General features: G+C 33.1%; 1 protein-coding gene across 1 annotated transcript in view; it reads left to right on the top strand.

The window, feature by feature from the left end:
• Sema3a (semaphorin 3A) overlaps positions 1-23,178 on the top strand; it is a 188,042-nt gene that overhangs the window by 90,427 nt on the left and 74,437 nt on the right. The window contains exon 5 of the mRNA XM_048339923.1: positions 19,420-19,513. Within this exon, the coding sequence (XP_048195880.1) occupies positions 19,420-19,513 (94 nt within the window). The remainder of the gene's footprint in view (positions 1-19,419; positions 19,514-23,178) is intronic.

Genomic DNA, 23,178 nt, shown 5'->3' with positions numbered 1-23,178 from the left:
CATAGCAAATAAAAGCATTTTAAAAAATTAAGTGAAGCCAGGTGTCAATAACTCATACATGTAACTTTAGCTACTCAGGAGGCTGAGGCTGATATCTGAGAATTACAGTTTGCAGCCAGCAGGGGCAGGAATGTCCATCAGACTCTTATCATCAATGAAGTGCTCAGATAAAAGCCAGAAGTGATGCCATGGCTCAAGTGGTAGGGTGTCAGCCTTGAGCACAAAGAGGCTCAGGGAAAGCACTCAGGCCATAAGTTCAAGCCTCAGGGATAGAAAGAAAAGCTGTGTTGTTTAACAAAAGGAAGTAGGAGTTTTGGGCTAAGGACCAAGGAGGTGGAGATCAGTTAAAGGGAGTAAAGGTTCTTGCTGGCATTCAAAATATAACATCCAGAAATGGCCTTTCAGCAAACTAGGGTTCATTGCTTGAATGTTGAATTAAAGCTCTATGAGGATAATGGAAAATTTTATTTTGATGAAAGAATTGCCATTCATGTTCATCCAAAAAAGAATTTAATTAGCAGGAGATAACACAGCCTGATTTCAAATCAGGTATTTCAATTTGTGTAGAAGTAAGTTTCCTTGTACTCTATTTATGTAACTTTTTTTCCTTCTTTGTGGTCAGTAAATGAATAGCATGTATTTGATACATCAAAATATTATTTCACTAATATTCTCAGAAAAAACACTGTGATCTGACAGAAAGTTAGATTTCAAAGTGTATATAAAATTATATAAAATGCAAGCTGTGTGTATATTGAAATAATATCTTAATATTACAGGAAAATTAATTTATTAATTATTGGCTTAAATTGTAAATAATTTCTCAAATTTATACAAAGCTTTATATTGAGAAAAACTAAATATAACCAAAATGACTCTGATTGTTTAAGTTAAAGTTTTTCTATCACTAGCTATTAAAAAATCATTACATTTTTGGATATTCATATTGAGAGAAGAGACTGCCTAAATTATTCTTATATATTTACCATGAAAAATGTTAATAACAACTTTGAAGGTATCTTTATTTGACATTTAGTCAAAGATCTTACTATACGTTATTTTTGTATGTACTATTTAAACTGGAGACTGTTAAATGCTTATTTTCAAATTTATAATTCAAACTTAAAATTAAAATGAATTTAACAACCACTTTTTAATGTATAAAATATTATTTCTTCAATATGGTGTTCATCAGAATGTGAATAATTTATGTTTTGCACATTTGTATCCATAAAATTGAAAAAGTTTACTCTTATTGAAGTATTTGTATTTAATAAGGACTTGGTTCAACTTCAGAATGGCAAAATTTGTACCACTTCTATTAGTAACTGCATGTATAATATAAAACATAAAATATTCATTTTTAAAATTTTAATTAGCTTAAAGTAATTATACCAAGGGATGTCATTATGATATTTGTGTCATAAACACACATACCCACAATGCATATGAAATTATATTTTCTTTTGCAAATGGAATACCACAGAGAAAAAAAGTGTTAGCTGAACTGAGATCCTGAGAATTAGCTTCCTATTTAGAGAGAAATATTTTACATTGGTCCTCTGAAAATATGCAACAAAGCATGTTTGAAATCAGTGTTTACATGTACTTTTTCACTAAGGAACATTCTTTTCTCTATTATCTCTTGACTATTCATTGAGTCATAAGAGGAGTATTACCTCAAAGCCATTTTACTCTTCTTAACTTTAAAAAGTTAAGACAATTGCTTTGATTTCATGGAACAAATAAATGTCCTTCTCCATTGTTACATACCTTGAAAAAATATTATCTAAAGGTTTTGAAACAACAATGAGTCCTTCTGTAGAAAGAGGATAATTGTACTAACTGCTGTAAACGATTTAAACAGCAACTAGATCAAGTTACAAGCAATTCATGCTTGCATTCTCAAACCAGTATTTCATATTGCAGTGATTTCTATTTTGCTGTTTAAGAAGCTGGGAAAAATAAAATAATGCTATAACTAACAAATTTTTGTATTTTGTGATGAAAATTGCATTATAGATTTACAAAGCACAGATAAATTTAATGTTTTTCTTCATTCAAAAGCATATGCCTATGGAGATTGAAAATTACATGCAATAAAAAAGAAATACCAATACAGCATACTTGCATATAAGGTACCAGAAAAGCTCCAAAATAGGAATGAGATCATTTGATCTAGCACCAAAGAAGTTCACAGTAAGTAAGTGGTTTATTTTACAGAAGAAAGAATGTATAGCATAGAGAGCAATGGTATCTAAAGAAACTACAAAATGTGAACAAAGGTCAACAGTGAAAATGAATATAATACTCTACAATAGGTTCTCTGAGAACAGGTTCATAGTTACAGTGTCAGGAATGGATTGAATATGACAATAACACACTGACCAATCAACAACTAGTATTTATATGGTTACTTCTGAACATTTTTCGTACTAATCAGTTTTCTTTCCCCACTTCTCTACTTAGACTTTTGCTCAGGGAAGCTTTTCCAAATTTGCTGATTTACAACAAAGTTATTTGAAACTGAAAATTTAGCTGAAAGCTCCCGTGTTAACACTTGTTGATGGGTCCTAGGAAAAAATGGATCTCAGGGTTTTATTTTTATCAATGTATTTATCCATTGATATATTCATAATTTGATAGTGTTCTAAAGAGAATGGTAGAGAACAGAACTAAGTTGAGGTGGTAGGTCACTGAGGGACTTCCCTGGACAGGTTTATCTTTTCCTCATCCCCTGACTGTCTCTTTTTTTATTGGTTACCATGAAGTGAGCAGCCTATTCTACCAGACAAATCAGGCATCATAACATTTTGCTTCACCTCAGGCTCTAAGTAATTGAACCAGTAGACCAACTGAAACCATGATACAAAATATAGATTTCTTTATTCAGGTTCAATCTCTCAACTTTTTCACAGTGATGGAAATATGACTAACATATTTGCTTGTGACATAGTTTAAGAAATTCAAATTAAAATAACATAAATTATGTGTATGTGGTAGAACTATTTTTAATAACTGTCTTTCTATAGCAGCATAAGTAATAGATAACTGATATTGTGTTCTGTTGACTCAAGTCAATAAACACTAGTCCCTGGTATGAGCTAAAATTATATATACACACATACACACACACAAAAAAATATTGAGTACTTGTTTAAGCACTGTCAACTAAATTATATAGTCCCTGCAAAATACTGAAAAAGCAGATGTGTTTTTGTTTTGTTGGGCTTTTTGCATTTTATAATGGAGAAGCTAGAATCAAAAAGTTAAACAACGGGCTGGGGATATAGCCTAGTGGCAAGAGTGCCTGCCTCGGATACACGAGGCCCTAGGTTCGATTCCCCAGCACCACATATACAGAAAACGGCCAGAAGTGGCGCTGTGGCTCAAGTGGCAGAGTGCTAGCCTTGAGCAGGAAGAAGCCAGGGACAGTGCTCAGGCCCTGAGTCCAAGGCCCAGGACTGCCCAAAAAAAAAAAAAAAAAAAAAAAAAAATTAAACAACAAAAAGTCATAGGTAAGAAATCACAGAATTATGATTTGAACTCAAATCTTTATAACTGCTACATTCTTACAATAATAGTTACACAAACTATTTGACAATGGTTTGGAAGCATATGGACAAATAGATATAACAGTATTTTAAATAAAAAAAGGAAAATAGAGAAATGAAATTTATAGCAAAAGTATGAACTTTTTGAATAGTAAAGATTTTTTTTCTCTATAAACCCTTTTGTGCACCACAAATAAAAGGAAAGGAAGTTGTACAATTAGGATTTGTCTAAAGTATTAAAAATACTAACATAAAAGTATGAACATCGAAAAAAAGAGTACCACTGAAATTATTCAACAGAAATTAGCCTGACAAAAGATATTTCTTTAAAACCCACTAGTGGGGTAGCTAAAAGAGTTAGCAGGTGAGATGAGATAAAGCATCACAGAAATTTGTCAGGAAGCTAATCATAAATCACAGCCTGTAATCCTAGCCAATATTTTCAGGGGAAGTGAAGAAGAATTACTACAGAGCTTTTGTAGGAGAAATAAATTAATTGAAAGATCGTAGTTTAAAAAGAGCAAATGAAGAGAAGACAATGTTACTTCTATGCTTTAAATGTGTGTATCAAATAAAAAGATTTAGAATATGATGAAACTATCTGTAATTGGATCCTGGTGTTAGGGTGGTCAGGAAGTACAATGTTCAGCTTCTACTCTGCTGAGGTTAAGACTGGAGATGGACATGCAAGCTGGCTGTTAATTAAGCAAGTCTTGAGCTAAAAAGAAAGACAAGTGGAGAGGTAAATGAGGGAGTCTTGACTTTCTTCATAGAAATGCTTGTTGTAGATTTCTAACATCCAAATAATTATTTCTGGAATTTGAGCCTTGTGTTCCTTCATTAAAATTTACAGAAAGTGATCATTTTAACATTTAAAAAGAAATAAATGTCATAAAGCCAAAGACTACACATTAGCAAAGGTATTTTATTGAATCTGGGTGGCAGGGAGGGATGCTAAAGAAAAAAAAGAAGTACTGTAAAAGGAAATTGAAAAAAAGGATAGTAAGAGAGGGTAGGACAGCTTCAGAGCAAGACAGCACAGAAAAAAATTCTTGTAATGGGTACTCAGAGCTTCCATATTCAATGGCAATATCAAGCAGGGAAAACAGCCTTAGAAACTCTCCAGGGGAGACAAAGACAGCCATTGGTATTTTTTAGGGTACCTTTTCTGAGGAAGAGTAAAAGTAAAATTCTAAGTAAATTCTTATTGTGGGAAGCTTAATCTGGAGAAAATGATCAGTGTAAAGCAACATGAAATGTGCTACTAATGGAATCAGATTCAACCTAGTATAGCTTATCAAGCAAAAACAAATTGATAAACCTGCTAAATTCATCTTCATGATTCTGAAATACAGTTTCCAAATAATCCTTTTAAAAACCCAGAATTTAGTTTCTCAAGCCTGTCATTCATTATACATACCCTTTGGTTATCATTCAAAGAGCGTGAAGAAACAAGTTGAGACAACCTGTAGCAAAGAAATACTAGAAATAGTAAGTCCTTGTTCTCGGAGTATTTCCCCACCATCAAACCACATCTTCATATTTGCTATGAATTTTTAAAATCATGCATTTCATTTAGCAACAATTGAATAGTTAAGCCCACTATCCTCTATCATAATATAAGTATTATAAGTTCCAGCTCTGTTAATTATTAGTTGTTACCCCTAGAGGATAAGCAGCCATCTTAACTGTAAGGTGAGATAAATGGTATTTACTTTATAGAGCATTTGGGAGGATTATAAGTAAGAAACAATGGTAAAATCATACAAAAGTTTATGTATAATTAGCACACAGAAAATAGCCTTAGTGGTATTAGAGCTGGGCTCATTCAAACCAAAGCAGCAGCTCCTACATTCAACCAGTGAGGAATCAATTCACACACCGCAGTGTGGTTCATCACAGGGCCTACTGTCTCCCTGATTTCTTGGTTTGCATTCTGTGATTTAATTTTAGCACTGGGGAGAGTGCTGTCATCAGTTAACAACGATAATACTGATTGTGGTAACTACTTAGCACCAAGTTTTATGTCTTTATGCACACACTCTGTTTTTTGAAAAATTATCACACAACATATCCACAGGAAAAAACATAACAATGACAAAGAAATGATAAAGTAATTAAATTAATTAAAATAATAAGATAACCACAATTATTCTAGCTTTGTCTTTGTGGCTGCATATCTTTGGGAGCTGAAATAATTATAACATATCCCACAATTTCAAAAAATAAGATCTACATGGAAGACAAGCAGTAAGTGCTGATCTTACATTTACAGTTCAGTTGCATTGAACTTTACAAAACCAGAGACAGGCCAAAGCTTCCAAAGAAAAGTAAGAAAGTTTTCATTCTTTATGACCCATTTATATCCATCCTTTTCTTCTTGCTTTATTTTTTAAATGAAAAGTGGTATAGAAAACATCAGAAGAGAATAGTATATTATTTCAAAAGCTAAGGAAGGTGCAACAATGATAGAAAAAAGTGAGAGAGGTATTTATGATGAAATTTACCTTATTATATAAGTTGTGAAGCAAATGTATTCCATATATTGAGTCTGTTTTGTGTTTGAAGTTGTTGCATTTTTTATCTGTAAAGAGAATTCAGATTATCACAATATAGTTATGCTATAAAATGTACCTTTACTAAAAGCCAGACAAGCCTTCATCTTAGAGGCTATCACTTTCTCTCCTCCCTGGCTTGCAAAAGTTTTCATTTCCATCTGCCCTCACTCACTGCCTTAATCACAACCCATCAGTTACTTGTTGTTGTTTTCTTCCTCCCTGGGCATTATCCAAGGTTTTATGGCCACTTTCAAAGCTCTGTGTAATACAATATCCTCCTACATCTATGTTCTCATTTCCTATGACACCTCCTCTCATCCTCCCTTTGCTGCTCCTGAGCTTCAATATACCCCATTGATGTAGTTCACACACACACACACACACACACACACACACACACACACATCTTGTGGCAGAAGTAACATCCTCCCTCAATAATATTGACACATCCTTGTCCTTTCTTCTCAACATGCCTTGGGAGATTTACATTAGTTGGTGTAGTATTACATTTTATGTAGGTATTTGGGGTTTCTGTATACGGTAACTTTACTTTTCCTAATGTCATAGATTTGGCAGTGTGTAATAAGAGAGAACTTTTATACAGCTCTCAGAAATATTAGGCTATATTTGGGGAAATAATCACTTATTGTTAGGATTAAATCTCCACTTAGTTTTGCTGAAGGCCAAAAACTTTCATGCAATCATTACAATAGTTGAGGCACATAGATGGTGTTATAGAATTTTCTAAAACAACCATAAAGCTATTTGAATATTTTTGTTTTTCCTTACACACATTACCCTGACCTCAGTGAAATTTGAGTAACTTCAAGTAAAAAGGAAGAGCTGTCTAATGTACCCTTATCCAGGACCATAAATTTAAGTGATGGGGCTCTAAGCTCAAATTCCAGAAATGTTCCTTTTGATTTTTGAAAACCACAAAATAAGCAGCCCGCTAAAGAAAGCAGTTGTCATTTTTAAGGAACTTTTTCTAATACCACAAAGTAGCAACATTTGTACCACGAGTTATGTAATGCATTAAGTTCTAGGAAGCACTCAAGACAAAACAGGGGAATTATTTAATGTTTTATTCCAGAGAATTAGCATAAGAGGAGTATGTTCTAAGTCACTCCACATTAATTTCATACATTTTTTCTTCTCATTATTAGTATCCATTTATTTTATTTATTTGGCATTACTAGTGTTTCAACTCAAGGACTTTTACTTTGGTGGTGGGTGCTCTACTAGTTGAGCCCCTGCATGCTCAGCTGCTTTTGTTTTCATTAGGTTGTTGAAATTGAGTCTTTTGCCCAGATCAAGACAGACTAAGATCATCCTATTTATTTTTCTCATTGGAATCACTTTTCAAGGCTGGGCAACTTCATGTGCTGCCTTTTTTATTGGTTGAGATAGGGATGGGTGAATATATTTATGCCTGGGCTGAATGTGAACTACATTCTTCCAATCTCAGCCTCCCAAATTGTTAGGATAATATGCCTGATCACTGCATCTAGCTCTGTGCACACGTATGTGTGTATGTGTGTGTGTGTGCAACAGGGCTTCTTGCTCTCACTTCCACTCACAAGTTTTACTCCTGAAAGGCTCTAGCTCTTGAGACACACCTCGGTTCAATTTTTCTTTGTCTCTTCATTGGGGTCCAGTTTCAGAAGTGAAGCAATCAAGTGTATGGAAAACATTTAAGGTTTTTTTTTTAAAAATTCTATTTAAAGAGTCTTCTCAATTTCTTTTCACCAAGAATGAACAAAAGTTGCCAATTTCCTACAATAACTTTGCCAACATAATAATAATCCTTGACATTGTGACTAATTTGCTAAAAAGGAAGTCATCCATGTAATTGCATCACATCATTATGATAACACTTGAAAGATAAGCTTTTGCAGAAGCCAAGCTTATTATAAATAAAATGTTAATCCTTTTGGCTTCTTCACTTCCCAGATGGCATCTATGAAAAATAATCTTGAAATGTAAAGAAACCATATGAGTAGACACCCCTTCTTGCAGTACATAGGCTCCTTTCTGTTGACATATTTACATTTAAGTTGATAAGATTTCCTAGTGGTGTCTAAATATGGATGTAAAAACACATTTAATAGAGAAGTGGTACAAAATGACAGTTGCACTTCCACAATTTAGAACGAAGTCTCCACACTTTAAAGAATTTAAGATCACAAAAATTGACCATATTTTGAATGCAGAAACCTGAAAACTAATATTTAGAAAATTAAGTTACATTTTCCCCAATTTCACTTTCTAGATAATTGGTTTGTCTTTTGCTTGAGCTTAGTTTTACCAGACTGGACTGGGGCAAAATGCTGTAGCAAAAATTGTTCATGTTCTGGAATTACTCATACTAACCAAGATAGAATTTTCTCTTTCATTGTTACATACCTTAGGAATTAACATGCATTATAGGTGAATAATTATACCATGACAGGCATGTGATATCTGCCTAAACTCAAATTAAGGTCCTATTAAAAACATAATCTGCATGAAGTATGAACACATATGCTTTCTATTTTCCTTGGTTTATACCATTAATTTTAATGATGACAAAAAAGATAAATTATGGACCCAATGTTTGTGTGAAAGGCCTAGATAAATTTAGATCCCTTACTTTACAAAAAGAGAAAGCCTGTTTAATTCAGCTATAAGAATTGTATGTTCCCATTATTACTAAGAAGGGAATTAATAAAAGTATAACAATGTTTCCTGAATTTTGAAACAAAGTGACTTCAAACACTTCCTGCAAATGATGTTTGAAATACAGTTATTTCTTTCTATTTGTTCCTAGCTTTTCTAGCCTCACCCTTCCGTTAATGTTCTTAATTTTGTAGAAAATGCATTGAATTGTATATGACTGCATTTTCTCCTCTTTCTATCCCCTCCCTGTAGTCTTATCCTCCCCTTTCAAGAACCCATTCCTAGTGTTTATTTTGGTAGACTATGACTTACCTTTTCTAAGGAATTTAATAATTTCAGTTCTCCTCTAATAGATGGATGTTAGAACTAATGGATAAATATATACTTCAGAGAAGTATCCAAAAATATTAACCAAAATGTGGTAGATTCAGAGGAGATATGTATGTTTTTCATTTATCCTCTATATTACTTATTCTACAAATTACCTACTTTATCTACATACTTTCTGACTAAGACACTTTATTTTTTTCTCTTTGTAACTTAATCTTCATGTAAAAATAGGAATAAGCCCACTGTACTTTAAAAAAAATTTTATTGTTAAAGTGGTGTACAGAGAGGTTACAGTTTCATACATTAGGCATTGGATACATTTCTTGTACTGTTTGTTACCTCCTCCCACATTCCCCCCATCCCTCTTCCCTTTTTCCCTCTCCCCCCACGAGTTGTTCAGTTGGTTTACACCAAACAGTTTTGCAAGCATTGCTTTTGTAGTGGTTTGTCTTTTTATCCTGTGTCTCCCGATTTTTGTATTTCCAACGTACTCAGATAAGATACAGTGATAGTGCAGGTACCATCACAGGAAGGGGATACAGGAGGATCATCAACAATAGAAGCTACGGTTTCACATGGCATGTTGAAAATAATTACAACAGTGATATAACCGTTGTTTCCATAACATGGAGTTCATTTCACTTAATGTCATCTCATGTGTTCATAAGGGCATAGCTATTGGGCTCTTGTGATCCTCTGCTGTGACTAGCCTAAACCTGTGCTAATTATTCCCTATGAGGGAGACCATAGATTCCATGTTTTTTTGGGTCTGGCTCACTTCACTTAGTATAATTTTTCCCAAGTCCTTCCATTTCCTTATGAATGGGGCAATGTCATTCTTTCTGAAAGAGGCATAAAATTCCATTGAGTACATGTAATACATTTTCCTGATCCATTCGTCTACTGAGGGGCATCTGGGTTGGTTCCATATTTTAGCTATGACAAATTGTGCTGCGATGAACATTGCTGTGCTGGTGGCTTTTGTGTGTTCCTCCAAAACAAAACAACAAAGAACCAATAGCCCCCTCAACAAGTGGGCTAAAGACTTAAAAAGAGACTTCTCTGATGAGGAAATGAGAATGGCCAAAAGTCATATGAAAAAGTGCTCTACATCACTGGCCATAAAATAAATGCAAATCAAAACAACATTGAGATTCCATCTCACCCCAGTAAGAATGTCATATATCAAGAAAACTAACAATAACAATTGTTGGAGGGTATGTGGCCAAAAGAGAACCCTACTTAATTGCTGGTGGGAATGTAAACTGGTTCAGCCACTCTGGAAAGCACTACAGAGATTCCTCAGAAGGCTAAACACAGAGCTCCCCTATGACCCAGCAGCCCCACTTTTGGGCATCTACCCAAAAGAACACAAACAAGAACACACTTTACTTTTATGCATTATTATGAGGATATAAAAAATACAGAGCATTCAGGAGAGTATGGCTAATCACTAATTAGCAGCGTTTTTTAACCACTATTATCATAGAAAACGAATTTCTTTGTGCTATCAAAGGAAAGAGGTATACTCTTGATAAATAAAATTAAAATGAAGTAAATGTTTATTTATCCTTTCTTAGGTTAATACGTGTTGTTTCTTATTTAAAAGAAATGAGAACCAATTTTGTGCTTTAGTTCCACTTTGTAAACGAAATATATTAGCACTTCAGATCTTTTAAGTCATTCTAGGAAATGCACTTGATATTTGAAACAATAGAACAAAATCTAGATTCCAATATCTAGAATCAATATTTTTTTGCATCAACATTAAAGATGAAACAACAAGAAAATTAAGTGTAAGTGAAAAGCCATATATAATTCGTAGAAAAGGTTTGAATTTTATTACGGTTAAGCAACAGTATAGCAGGCAGTATTCATTGAGGTAAATCAACAAAAATAAAACTAAAAAGGGATCTTGTATCAATTAATATTAAATTAGATTACAATTTCATTAATATAGTGAAATATTTTTTTTAATAACTAGAATGCATTTCTGTTAAAACTATGATCATTTGTTTAGTTTGTTGCCATGCTTGCTGAGGAAAATTCCTTTCCAAGGTATATATATATATATATATATATATATATATATATATATATATTTCATAGCTTTAATAGCAATTATTGATTAGGAATAATAATTATTCAAATATTATAGCTTCTAAACGTACTTTCTAGGTTTAAATCCAAATATTATAATTTTTGTACATTTAAAAGTATTAAAAACTACCAATGAAGATGGAAGGAAATTATTAGTATCTTCATAGTTAGAACTTTTACAAGTATAATTTTTCAGTTAAACTTATATATTACAAACTTGAATTTCAATTCATGAGTTTTTACTTGCAACAGTTTTATGCTTATTTATAGAGAAAAATAAAAATCTAATGTTATATGGCTCTAAATTGGTTAAATCTAAGGCAAGACTAATACATGGCAATCAGGGAAGAAAATTATACCTGCTTTATTCACAAAGTATTATAGTCTAAATTTCCTAGCACTCCATGACAGAGACCAGGCTTACATTTCTTTTGTATCTTCCTGCAGTGTATATTGTTAACTAACTGTTTCTGACAGAGTAATTTTTTATGAAGCTTATTATTAGTAATTGCTCATATTCTTTTGAAAAGCCAAGGACTCTTAATAGCTCTCAATTTTGACAAAACTATGGAAAATAAGATTTTATATGAACCAGGAAACCAAGTTGGAGAGACCTGATTAGCAGAGGAATGGAGGTTGAAGTTCAATAGCTGAATTTATAAAAATAAGAGGTTCTAAATAATATCAACTTGAAAATGAAAAGAGAAATATATCCTTGCTATCTAGGTACTTAGAACAAAGAACATGAGAAAGGGCACATCTAGAAGCTCAGTTGTAGAGTCCTAACATGTGAAAAATGGAAAGATCTGCACAGTGACTAACTGGGAATGTTTTATATAGTCAAAATAAGCTATTTAAGACTTATTATATATGACTATATAAAGTCCATAAACTCTTAAGATTGCCTGTATGCTTGCCTTCAATTTTCTTGAGGGAAGACTTAACACTGGAACATCAAAGAGAATTCTGATTTAACAAAGGTTAAGAAATATGAGCTACAAAGAAGCTAAGTGACTTGACCAAGTTACCACATACATACAAAATTCCTTTGCACTGTCATAATGTGTAACAAGAACTGATTCTTCCCTCCCCAGGCTATGGCAGTAGATTTTATACATGTCACCAGGCTCCTGTATCTCTAAAGCTTCCCACATATCACTGTCAGGTTCATCAGAATACTGCTTCTCTTTGATGCTTTTGCGCTCCAACTAAAATGGTTAGTGACACCTGAAAACAGAGTAAATTACTTGTCATAGAGAACATTCCACTGTTTGACCCCTCCCCCAATTTACTTTTTAGTTTTCTCTGATTACATGTACATAGGATCCATTGTCTAAACTCAACTTTTGGCCATTACTAAAATATGAATTATATTCATTTTATTTGTGGGGGAGGTTCATGAATACTCTTAGTATTCTACAGCCTTCCTCCTATATACTCCCTTGAGCCCTAGAAGTTAAACACAATGCACATACATTTCAGCTCTCAAGTAAATATATTGTTCAGGAGCTAAATCTAATAAAACACTTTCCATTTTCTGAAAGTGAAAATTTTCTCTCCAACATTGAACTACCAATGCTTCTATAATTTCAACTTACATCTTACAGAATGATTGTGGTGATCCCATATTTCATGTTGTGACTGTAGAAAGATATTTGGGAACAGATCTGTTTTCCAGTTCTTCCCCCTCATTTATTAGCTCTATGCTGAGTATTATGTAAAATGTCTCAGCTTTCTAATTTGCTAAACAGATATAATAATAGGACGGATTTGTAAAATTAAGTAAAATAATACACATGGATTCTTAAGACACAGTATTTAGTACATGTTCTATGTTAATTCTTTCAAAAATCCAACAAGTATTTCCAAGCTTTGTAATAGGGTATGTATGATACTATTAAATATTTTTGCTTTGTTTTTTTCTATGTACTTTTACGAACACAATTTTTAATTTCAAATTCTACATTTAAACTTCATGTGATAGAATTTCAGTATACATTTACTTGTTTAATTAGTACTTACATAATTATATTTAATATATTTTTAAAATAAATATGAATGTGAAAAAACCAATAAGAACTTACAGACACAGGAAATTCTGTTTAGGAAATCTGACAAGCTTTGTCAGCTTGGTTTGCCACATGTCGTCATTCAAGATATCTTGTAACTATTTCTAATGAATGCAATTAGTCAGCAAAATAACATCATTGGATTGATGGGCACATTTGAATAAATGGTACAATAATCTGAGAGGTTTTTTTTTTTAAGTTTTGAAAATAAGTAATCTGATAACCTTAGTCCTTAGTGAAGTTGGCTCTTTGGAGAGGGAAAATATTTATCGGCATGCATAATGTAGACACATGAACAATTACAGCACCCAATAAAAATTAAAGGACAAGAAAGCATAAATGTATTTTTAGGTTAAACTGCTCATATGTTTTTGTCACTGTTTATTTCTGTGCCCTTTGTCATATATATGTATATATATATAATATTGTCAGGGGCCAGGGGGAGGGGTGAAACCTAGAAAAGGTGCAAAAAAGGGTAAACCAACGTGATAGTAATATTCAGTAGACATTATGTTGGTAATGAACAATACAACTTTAGAGGGAGAAAGGTGGGAAAGGAAAACTGGGAGAGAATGAGTGCTGGGTGATACTTTTAAAAAGAAAATGTACTCATTACCTGACTCATGTAACTGTAAACCCTCTGTATATCGCCTTTAAAATAAAATTTAAAAGTAAAAAAGTAGCTGTAAATAGATTGCTGTACAAGCATCGATTTTTCTATGCTTGGGAAATCAGGGCATTCAGTAAGTTGTATCTAGCCCAAACTTTGATAACAAATGGAATATGTACCTGAATAGATGAGAGAAATGTGGATCTACATAGAAGAATAACACAATAATAAATATGTGTTTGTAGTGCCCTAAATCCTTTTTAATGAAAAATGGTTTCCAATATGATCTCTTACTGCATTCATTATAATTTTTTCACTATGCATGTGATCTGATATGTTATTATCTGTTCTTGAAGGTCTAGTGAATGACAAATAAACCTCATGGTGCCAAGGAAAAATGATTCAGGATTCAAAGCCCTGCGGCCTAAAGAAATTCTGTGCTACTCGAAATGCTCTTAATATTTTCTTTTTACAATACTGTAGTCATAAGCTGCATGCCAATATTAAGCATTTGAAATGTGACTGATGCAACTGAAGAATTGGCATTTTGCTTTTAATTAACTTGCATTTAATAGTGTTGTGACTGATGTCTATATAGTATTTCAGATTGCAAATCTAGAGCCTCCCATTAAGGAAAAGTAAATTCCAAGATCTCGTTTGCTCAAAGTGCAGCATGTCACCCTATTTCCTGTGATATCTTATTGCATTCTTTCTTTAATGAAGCCAGTAGATTTGCCTGTACAGTCCTTGTCTATATACCATTGCTAATTACCATTTGCACAAAAGAACACTAATAAATTATATCTGCAGGAACCTCTAATGACTTTTCCTAGGAAGTGGCTTTCAGTTTAATCTTTAAAAGAAGAAAGGTCATCCTGGGGTTGGAGACACAGGGTAGATGATGGAGGAAAATGAGCTTCAGGAAAAGATCAGTAGAAAAGGTTGGGTGAAGGAATATTTGGTCATTTAGTAAACTTATATTGAAGATGTATTTTGTGAGTAGGAGGAGAAAGAAATTTGAATAGCTCTAAACACAGACATTCTTTAAAGTACATACCTTTTACATAAATTTCTGTCATTTCCCTTTGTAAATATTCATTCTCTCTCATATATGTAGGGTTCTATTTTCCTTTCATTTTTATAACATCATCTATGTTTTAATCATTAAATAAAATGACTCAAATTACAACATTGTTGCCAAAATTTATTGCTTGGACAGGATTGAGATTTAGAAAATTTATTACCATGAACTCACGAATGGTTTATAATTTATAAGACTTTGGATTAGACATTAGCACAGTTATTATTTCCTCTAATGCCTTACCTCACCAGTTAATAACATTCAGGAAATCCAAAAGACAAAGGGGAAAGAGTAGTCTTGAAAGCTAAAAATAGTCGTTGAAAACTGATGCAATCATGTAATAAAATATGGCACAATAACTTGCATGATATGTTCATGGTATCTGCTAAAGCAATTAGACCTCATGCAGCTACAATTTTTTTCCTGTATTACCACTAAAAATAAAAACTGTTTCAGCTCAAGTAGGCAACTAAACTATCCAGTTTAGTTGTATATGTGGTTCCTAGGATTTTTAGTCTTAATGTTTTCATGTGTGATCTACTTAACACTCTCTTAAGACAGAGAATCATTGGGTAGCAATCAAACTTCAAAATAGTTTCCAAACAGTGCCAGTGACCTATGTGATATATTCCATATGCAAAAAGAGTATTAGTATTCAGGGAAGTTAACTGTTATTTTCACAATCGGTCACTATCTTCACACATCTTAATCATTAGAAACAAAAGCATCAACACTGAGGTAGCATACTATCGTTGACATTAAATGTATCAGACATGATAAAAGGGCTCTCTTTTTGTAAATTGTGTTTACGCATGATCTACTGAGTAGTGTAAATTTTAAGAATTTCCCAGTAAAATGTTTGAATGGATTGGCAGTTACATTCATTTTCAATGACAATCACATATTAAGAAGATTAATATGTTTATATACTTGTTTTAAAAGAAAATCACATATTCTGAAACAAATATTTTTATTCTAATGTAATAAAATCTAAAGTAATGAAAATCTTTCAAGAAAACTTCTCAATTAGATGGGATTTTGTTGTTGTTGTTGGTGGTGGTGGTGTTGTTTTGCTTTTTGCAAGTCCTGGGCTTGAATTCAGGGTCTGAGCACTGTCCCTGGGGTTCTTTTGTTCAAGGCTAGGTAACTCTATCACTTGAGTCACAGCCACTTCCAGCTTTTTCTGTTTATGTGGTACTGAGGAATTGAACATAAGGCCTCATTCATGGTAGGAAAGCATTCTAGTAAGTCATCTTCCCAGTCCTCAATTAGAGTTTTATGCAGCTATTGGAAAGATCAACTCTCAATGCCTTATGGGAGGCAGACGCTTCTACACATATTTTTAGTATGGATACTTTTTGCTTGTGGATACAAAGGTGGGTATTTCTAATGTGACAGAAGAGATATTAATCAGAATAAGAAAATGATTTTACTATAAAAATTTAGTAATAATAAAAATGCAAAAATAAAATTGAAGAATTTCTAGGGCATAATAACTGTATTGTTATTATAATATTTTATGTTATTACATTTTCACACCAACTATGAAACTTCCTTACCCTGTTGCAGGTGGGGACTCTGAGTTTTAGAGGGGTTTCAGGACTTGCCTGAGGCGCAAAACTAATTAAAGGCAGAGAGAGGCAGAGCTACCTCACACTTCTGTCCAATTTCAACATTCTTAGGCTCCATTGTTGCTGGTGATGGGTATGAAGTGTACACTACAAACATTTGTGTTTAAAAATGTCATTTTACTTCTCTATCAAAATATCAAATCACATTTATTTCAGCCCTCTTATGTCACTGAGCTAGGAAAGAAAATTGATTTGTTTTGCCCTTTTATATAATCATATAAAATATAAATTCACATGGTACACACTGAGATATTATGGTAAGAGTTACATTTAGTGGAAAAAGATGGTGTATCAGTAAAAGGGATGACTCACTTAGTATTTATTTATGGAGTTGAACAAAAATGAGGAAGGGTTTGAGGTTATTACCTGACACCATGACAAAGGATAGTTTTTCATCTTCTCTTGAACCATAGCTGGTATGCTTAACCTCTCTTCCTATGAAGTCTAATCCTGTACCTTGTAAATCACGCACTACTTGAAACTGGAAGTTCTTCTCATCTATCATGACATTGCATGCTTAACTTGGCTATCAGATCCCAGATATTAAGTGTCATATGCTTTGGGAGAACAGCCTCTCTTTGTCAGTTATAAAATGTTTGAGTAAAAAAAAAGAACCAGAAAAATGTTTGAGTCTAAAAAAGGTATTTTTACAGTATTTTGCACCACACCAACACCACATCTTTCTACTTCCTTCTCTAACATACAATAAGCAAGCATGTACTAATTTTAATACTATTTACTAGGCTTTGTGGTAGTGAAGTATAAGATATTTTTCCAACTGTGTTTCTTTTATGTTTACCATTGTTTAGCTTTTAATCAAAATGTATATAAATATATATGCATATAATATATATATATTACTTAAAAGGTTGCCATTTTTGTTAGTGTAGGTCAATAATCTTATGTTAGTATTTTAATATTCCAGTGTCTAAAACAAGTTATAGTTGTCAGTTTTATAATTTTTTTGCCTTATATAACAATTTAAGTATGATTTCTTATATATTACATTAGGAATTTTGATATGAATGTGAAATTCTCTGTTGCATATGTATATTGTTTAATTTTAGTAATCCTATGAATGGCATCAATAGAAAAATTGTTATTAATTTTGTGGCATTAAATATTTTATATAAAAGTTTTAACCTTTCTGGTATATCTATGAGGTTAAATATTATGACCTACATCGGTAATTTAGGAACAGAAGCTCAGAGCTCTACAGTGGTAACCAAAGGTCCAAATCTGTGTATTTACAGTTCTTAGTGCTCAACTCACCCTTTTCCCGATACAATTTAGCAAAATTCTGAGAAAGGCCATAAATTATTGAAGATGGTAAATTTAGAAATAAGCTAAAAAACCACCATTGCTAGGGGACATCTAATTACTAAATAGAGAATCAATGCAAGGAAAAAGTAGACTTGGTAATTCCCACTCACAGTAATAAAACTCGAGAACTCTTGGTTTGCTTCCTTTTTTGCTTTTCTCCCTAATTCAAATGAATTTTAAGAGTCATAACTTGAAACCCTGCCATTAGCTCCATCAGAAATATTAAATGTTAAATAAAGTGATCCTCACTGACCATAAAATGAATGTCATTTACTATTCTAAGAGAAAATACTTTTATGTGAATAGTAGAGAAATTGCCAAAAAAGCTATTTTATTTCCGTCTATAGACAAGTTAATGTGCTACTGGAAAAAGCATACATATTCTGACCTAATTAATTCCCAGAGCTCCTGGGTCTGAAAGAATGCTCAGCAATGATGCCAAAGTTACTCCACTGTTGCACAGAAGTTGAGGTAGTCCCACTCATAGGTTATCCATACATTATAGAATTTCAGCAGGGCTTCAGGCAGGAATCTTACCACTTCATTGCATATTTGGGTGTCATGCTTTTCCTGCATACATATCACCTCAGTACCTGAACATTTTCTCTCTCCTTCCTTCCTTTCTTCCTTCCTTCCTTTCTTCCTTCTTTCCTTCCTTCCTTCCTTCCTTCCTTCCTTCCTTCCTTCCTTCCTTCCTTCCTTCCTTCCTTTCTTTCTTTCTTTCTTTCTTTTTTCTTTCTTTCCTTCTTGTTCTGGTGCTTGAATTCTGCCTAAGCACTGTCCCTGAGCTTCTTTTGCTTAAGGCTAGCACTCTACCACTTGACCCAGAGCCCCACTTCCAGCTTTTTCTACTATTGTGGTACTGAGTTTTCAAACCCAGGGCTTCATGCATGCTAGACAAGCACTCTACCATTTAGCTACATTCTCAGCACATGAACATTTTTTCATATAGTCAGAAGTCCATTCTTGTCTCTGTAAACTGGGACACTAACAGAGTAGAATTTCCTGTTCTTTTGATATAACCTCAAGACATACCCTCTTAATATATAAGCTAATATTTCTCTCTTAGACAGAGAATGGAGAACTTCAAATAACTTACCTGCTGCTTATCTAACCAAAAAAAAAAATGTCATAAGTAGCACCGAAGTTGTAGAAAGGCTAAAATGGGGATGTCTCTTTAATATTTCTAATGGAAATCACACAGAGAAGACTATGAGAGAAGACATCTAATTCTGATTGCTCTTCTTCTCCTCTATCTAAAAAATAAATGAGATACTCCTTTAAATCTCAAATTCTTTCATAAGACACAATGATATATCCAGGTATACCTATGTAGGAAATAATTCTTATTATGACACAAGGAGTTCTTTGATAAGAGCTAGCTCTTTCAAGTCACTTAATATATTTTGTAGCTTCTAATGTGTGCGCAAACTAATGTACTCTCTCTAAGTGACATGATGGTTTATGAACAAATGAAAAGTGACTGCTTTTGTTTTAATCTACAGGACAACATTTTTAAACTGGAGGACTCACACTTTGAAAACGGCCGCGGAAAGAGTCCCTATGACCCTAAACTTCTTACAGCATCCCTTCTAATAGGTATGTAGACAACAACTAAGCAAATTAGTGAGTTTCTTATAAACAGTAACTGATTATGCATTATCTCTTATCTGTCCAAATTTCCCTTTATTAATCATTAACAATTTTAGTCATAGAGCATCAGAAGTGATATATTTGAAAATTTGAAAGTAGAAAAATATGCTGAATGCTGTTTTGACCTTGCACTAACTTATCTGATTCTTTTTTATAAAAATAATTGAAAACTACCTTTAAAATAGCTCTAGAAGTACACATCCTTACTTAAGCTTTAATTTTTAACTTCATAAGAATTTGTTCATGTTTTTCACTTAAGGGGAAAAGATACTTAAAATGTTTGAAAAAGGCATTTATTCTATCCTATACATTGTGATCTGAGATCAGTCAGTGTCTGGACATCTGGACACAGTTTAAGTAGTATAATGGAAGTAGAGTAGTGTAGCAGAAGTAAGTAGTGTAGCAGAACCTCCTATATGATACATCTGTGGCCTCATTCTTATGTCCTGGTAGATAGACTGGAAAGAGGCATGCTTCTGTCTTCACCTTTTGTGAAGCCTCTTTTTTCTCCTAAAATGTTGTGATTCCCTCTAGCTGTTTCTCTCACCGTCATTTATTTTTACCGGCTTTTCTTTTCCTTTTTTTCCCTAAGCAATGCAGGCTTATGGGAAATGCTCACTTATGGTTTTGAAAGACTGAAGTGGGAAAAAATAATAGGTAGAAGTAAAAGTAAAACACTTTCATCTGTATTGCTCATATTTTTATACATACTTTCAGCCATCTCCACAATGAGGTTATCTAATAGACAAAAAATAATAAATCATGAAATATCTTATTCATCTCCCTTTCCTTCTTGCCTACCTTCATCTCTTTTTGCTTCTCCCATTCTCCTTATTTCCTTTGCTCCCTCCCTCTCCCTTATTTTCTGGTTCTTTTCTTTCTCCCCTCCTTCTTTCTTCCTTTTATCCCTTCTTATCTTCTACTCTTCCTCCCTTTTCCTTCTTTCCCTTCTGCCCTTTCACTGTTCACTTTCCCTTCTTCCCTTCCTTTACTTCTTCCCTTTTTTCTTTCTTCCCTTTCTCTTTCTCATTCCTTGTATACATTTCCCTTCTTCTCTCCTTCCCTTTCTCATTCCTCCATCCCTTTTCTCTCTTTCCATCCATCCTTTTTTCTTTCTATAAAACATAGAAAAGTATTTAATAGCACAATAAAAATGTGAATTTATCTGAAATGTCTGATCAAATTTTTCAGTAATAAATCTAGGTTTTAAGAAAGCAATTTCATTATCTGATATGTAATAAATTTATAAACTTTCATTTTTGTTCTTTCATTAATACTTCATTTCATTCAAAGAACAACAAACCCCAATAATCACATAGACAACTAAGTTAACCATGAAGTATACATTCCATCTATTGTCTAGTGTTTACCACCAACCCATGTTCCATGAAGAACAAAAGCACTCCAGCCTAAAATATCTTCTCTCTTGCTTTTAAAATCAGGACAATTTCAGTCCATTTGATCCATTTTCACAGCATTTTAGACAAAAGCTTAAGTCCTGTAGGAATTCAGCACACTAAACACACTTATAGTTTTCTTATTCATAAGTAAACTAGTTTATATGTGGATGCCTTCCTCAAGAGTAACTCAGAAATTTGAAAGTTGTCTTAACTAAAGGGGAGAAGCCAGGCCTTTTCTCAACTTGCAACCCATACTTATTTAAATTGCACAGTGAATAAAAAAGTTAGGTATTCTTCAAAATGCAAAACACAATCTGTAAAAGTGGGCCTCCCGCAGCTTTAGTTTGTGGTATGTTTCACAGTAGGGATTGGTTTGATTATTTATTTTAATATTCCATTGAGGGAGGATGATGACAAGTAGGCATTACATAGGTCCTATGGTATGCACCCACACAAAGTCCACAAACAATATGAAACTCCATAGTTTGGAGGTTATATTAGAATTTATTTGAAAAAGCTATATAGGCTTATGAAAAGGAAACAAAAATGAAGGAATTACAGTGAATCAAGGAGAGGAAGTGTGGCTGAGGAAGAACTATAGACATTTCAGAAAAGCAAGCTTCTCATGGAAGTTCGGACAGAATAAAACCTATGTAGTAAAATAATTTAGAAGCATTCAGAGACATAAAGTGCTTGTGGGAAAGACTGGAAAATTAATATTTTAAAATCAATTAATCAGAATAAGGAATAACCTCTCTTACAGTTAATAAAATTGCAGGGTATCCACAACACTTCTGACTCAAGTTTTAACTCTCTTTACAAAGGTTGTTTCCCTCATAACTATGTTATAAATTTTTTTTCACAGTACATTTAATTCCTTGCTTTGGGTTTTTCTTGGCATTTTCTGTTATACTGCTTTAGGTAGAATGCAAACTAATTTAATGGGGCTTTTAACCATAAATAACTTCTATTGTGCTTTCCAAACTCTGTTATATTCAAAGGATAGCAACAACCATCTATGAAGAATTCAGGCAGTATTTTATATTTCAGAAATAACCACTAGGTAATCATATCTGCTCACATTTTTTGGATGCATCCTCTGTATTTCAGCCTATAAGAGAGAAAAAAATAGGTGGTTTCAGGATGCTTATTTCACCAACACTAGGAAATGAAATCCCAAGTTTGGTTCAGATCATCTGTAAATGGGTCAGATGTATACTGGCAATGTACACTTTTAATGCTACCATCTCCAAGACAAAGCAATTTCAGCCAACAGTAAATTATATAACTACATGCCATCTTAGAAGAGGTTTATTAAATTATCATGATTTAATATAACCTCTTTCCAAAATGCTATGGGTTTTAAAATTAATCAGAGATAACATGATTCCGTTACCCAGTAAACATAATCCCTAAAATCCCTCATCCTTTCATAAGCTTTAAGGGTCACAAATCACCTTTAAATACTTGATTTTGCCAATCACTTTAATAGCGATCATTTTGTCTTTCATTTACTTTTGGTATTTATGATTTCTTTTTATGAGTAATTCATGTCACTATGGGGGCTTGAACTCAGAGCCAGAACCATTCGCTTTAACTTTTTGCCTTCAAGGCTGGTGCTCTACCACTTGAGACAATCTCAGCTCTAGCTTTTGCTTATTAATTGGATATAAGAGTGTCAATCATTTTTCTTCCCAGTTTGGCTTTGAACCTCCATTCTCAGATCTCATCCTCTTGAGTAGCCAGGATTAGAGTTGTTTGCCACTAGTTGCTAGCTAATATTTTTATGACTTTGAAATTTATTGATAAAAGCAGTCACTCCTCTGCTCAGAATAAATACCAGCTGCGAATGGAGCACAGGACTGAAATCTAGTATTTTCCACATGAACTAAATACCAGCTCACATTTTCATCACGTGAAAGGAATAGTCAACTTGAGAACAATTTTATTTCCTCATTGAAATCTTTTCCAGGCAATGCAGCACTAATAGTCTAGAAATGTTCCATTATTATGAGATATTATTGAGGTCTGTTTCAAAGGCTTGGGATTTTTCATAAGTTTTTTGTCTTCAAGTTGGAATTCTGTCTTGCTTGGAAAGAATGTCGTCAGACATTGGAAAATACTCTCACTGGGTATTAGAAAAAGCTGGATACTATATAAATTAATTAAATATGATTGAGAAAATTATTTGAGCCTCTTTGAAACTCAGTC

This window comes from Perognathus longimembris, chromosome 2 (genome assembly GCF_023159225.1).
Source record: "Perognathus longimembris pacificus isolate PPM17 chromosome 2, ASM2315922v1, whole genome shotgun sequence".
Taxonomy (NCBI): domain Eukaryota; kingdom Metazoa; phylum Chordata; class Mammalia; order Rodentia; family Heteromyidae; genus Perognathus; species Perognathus longimembris.
The sequence above is the reverse complement of the archived record's forward strand: the minus strand, read 5'-3'. Positions and strand labels throughout refer to the sequence as shown.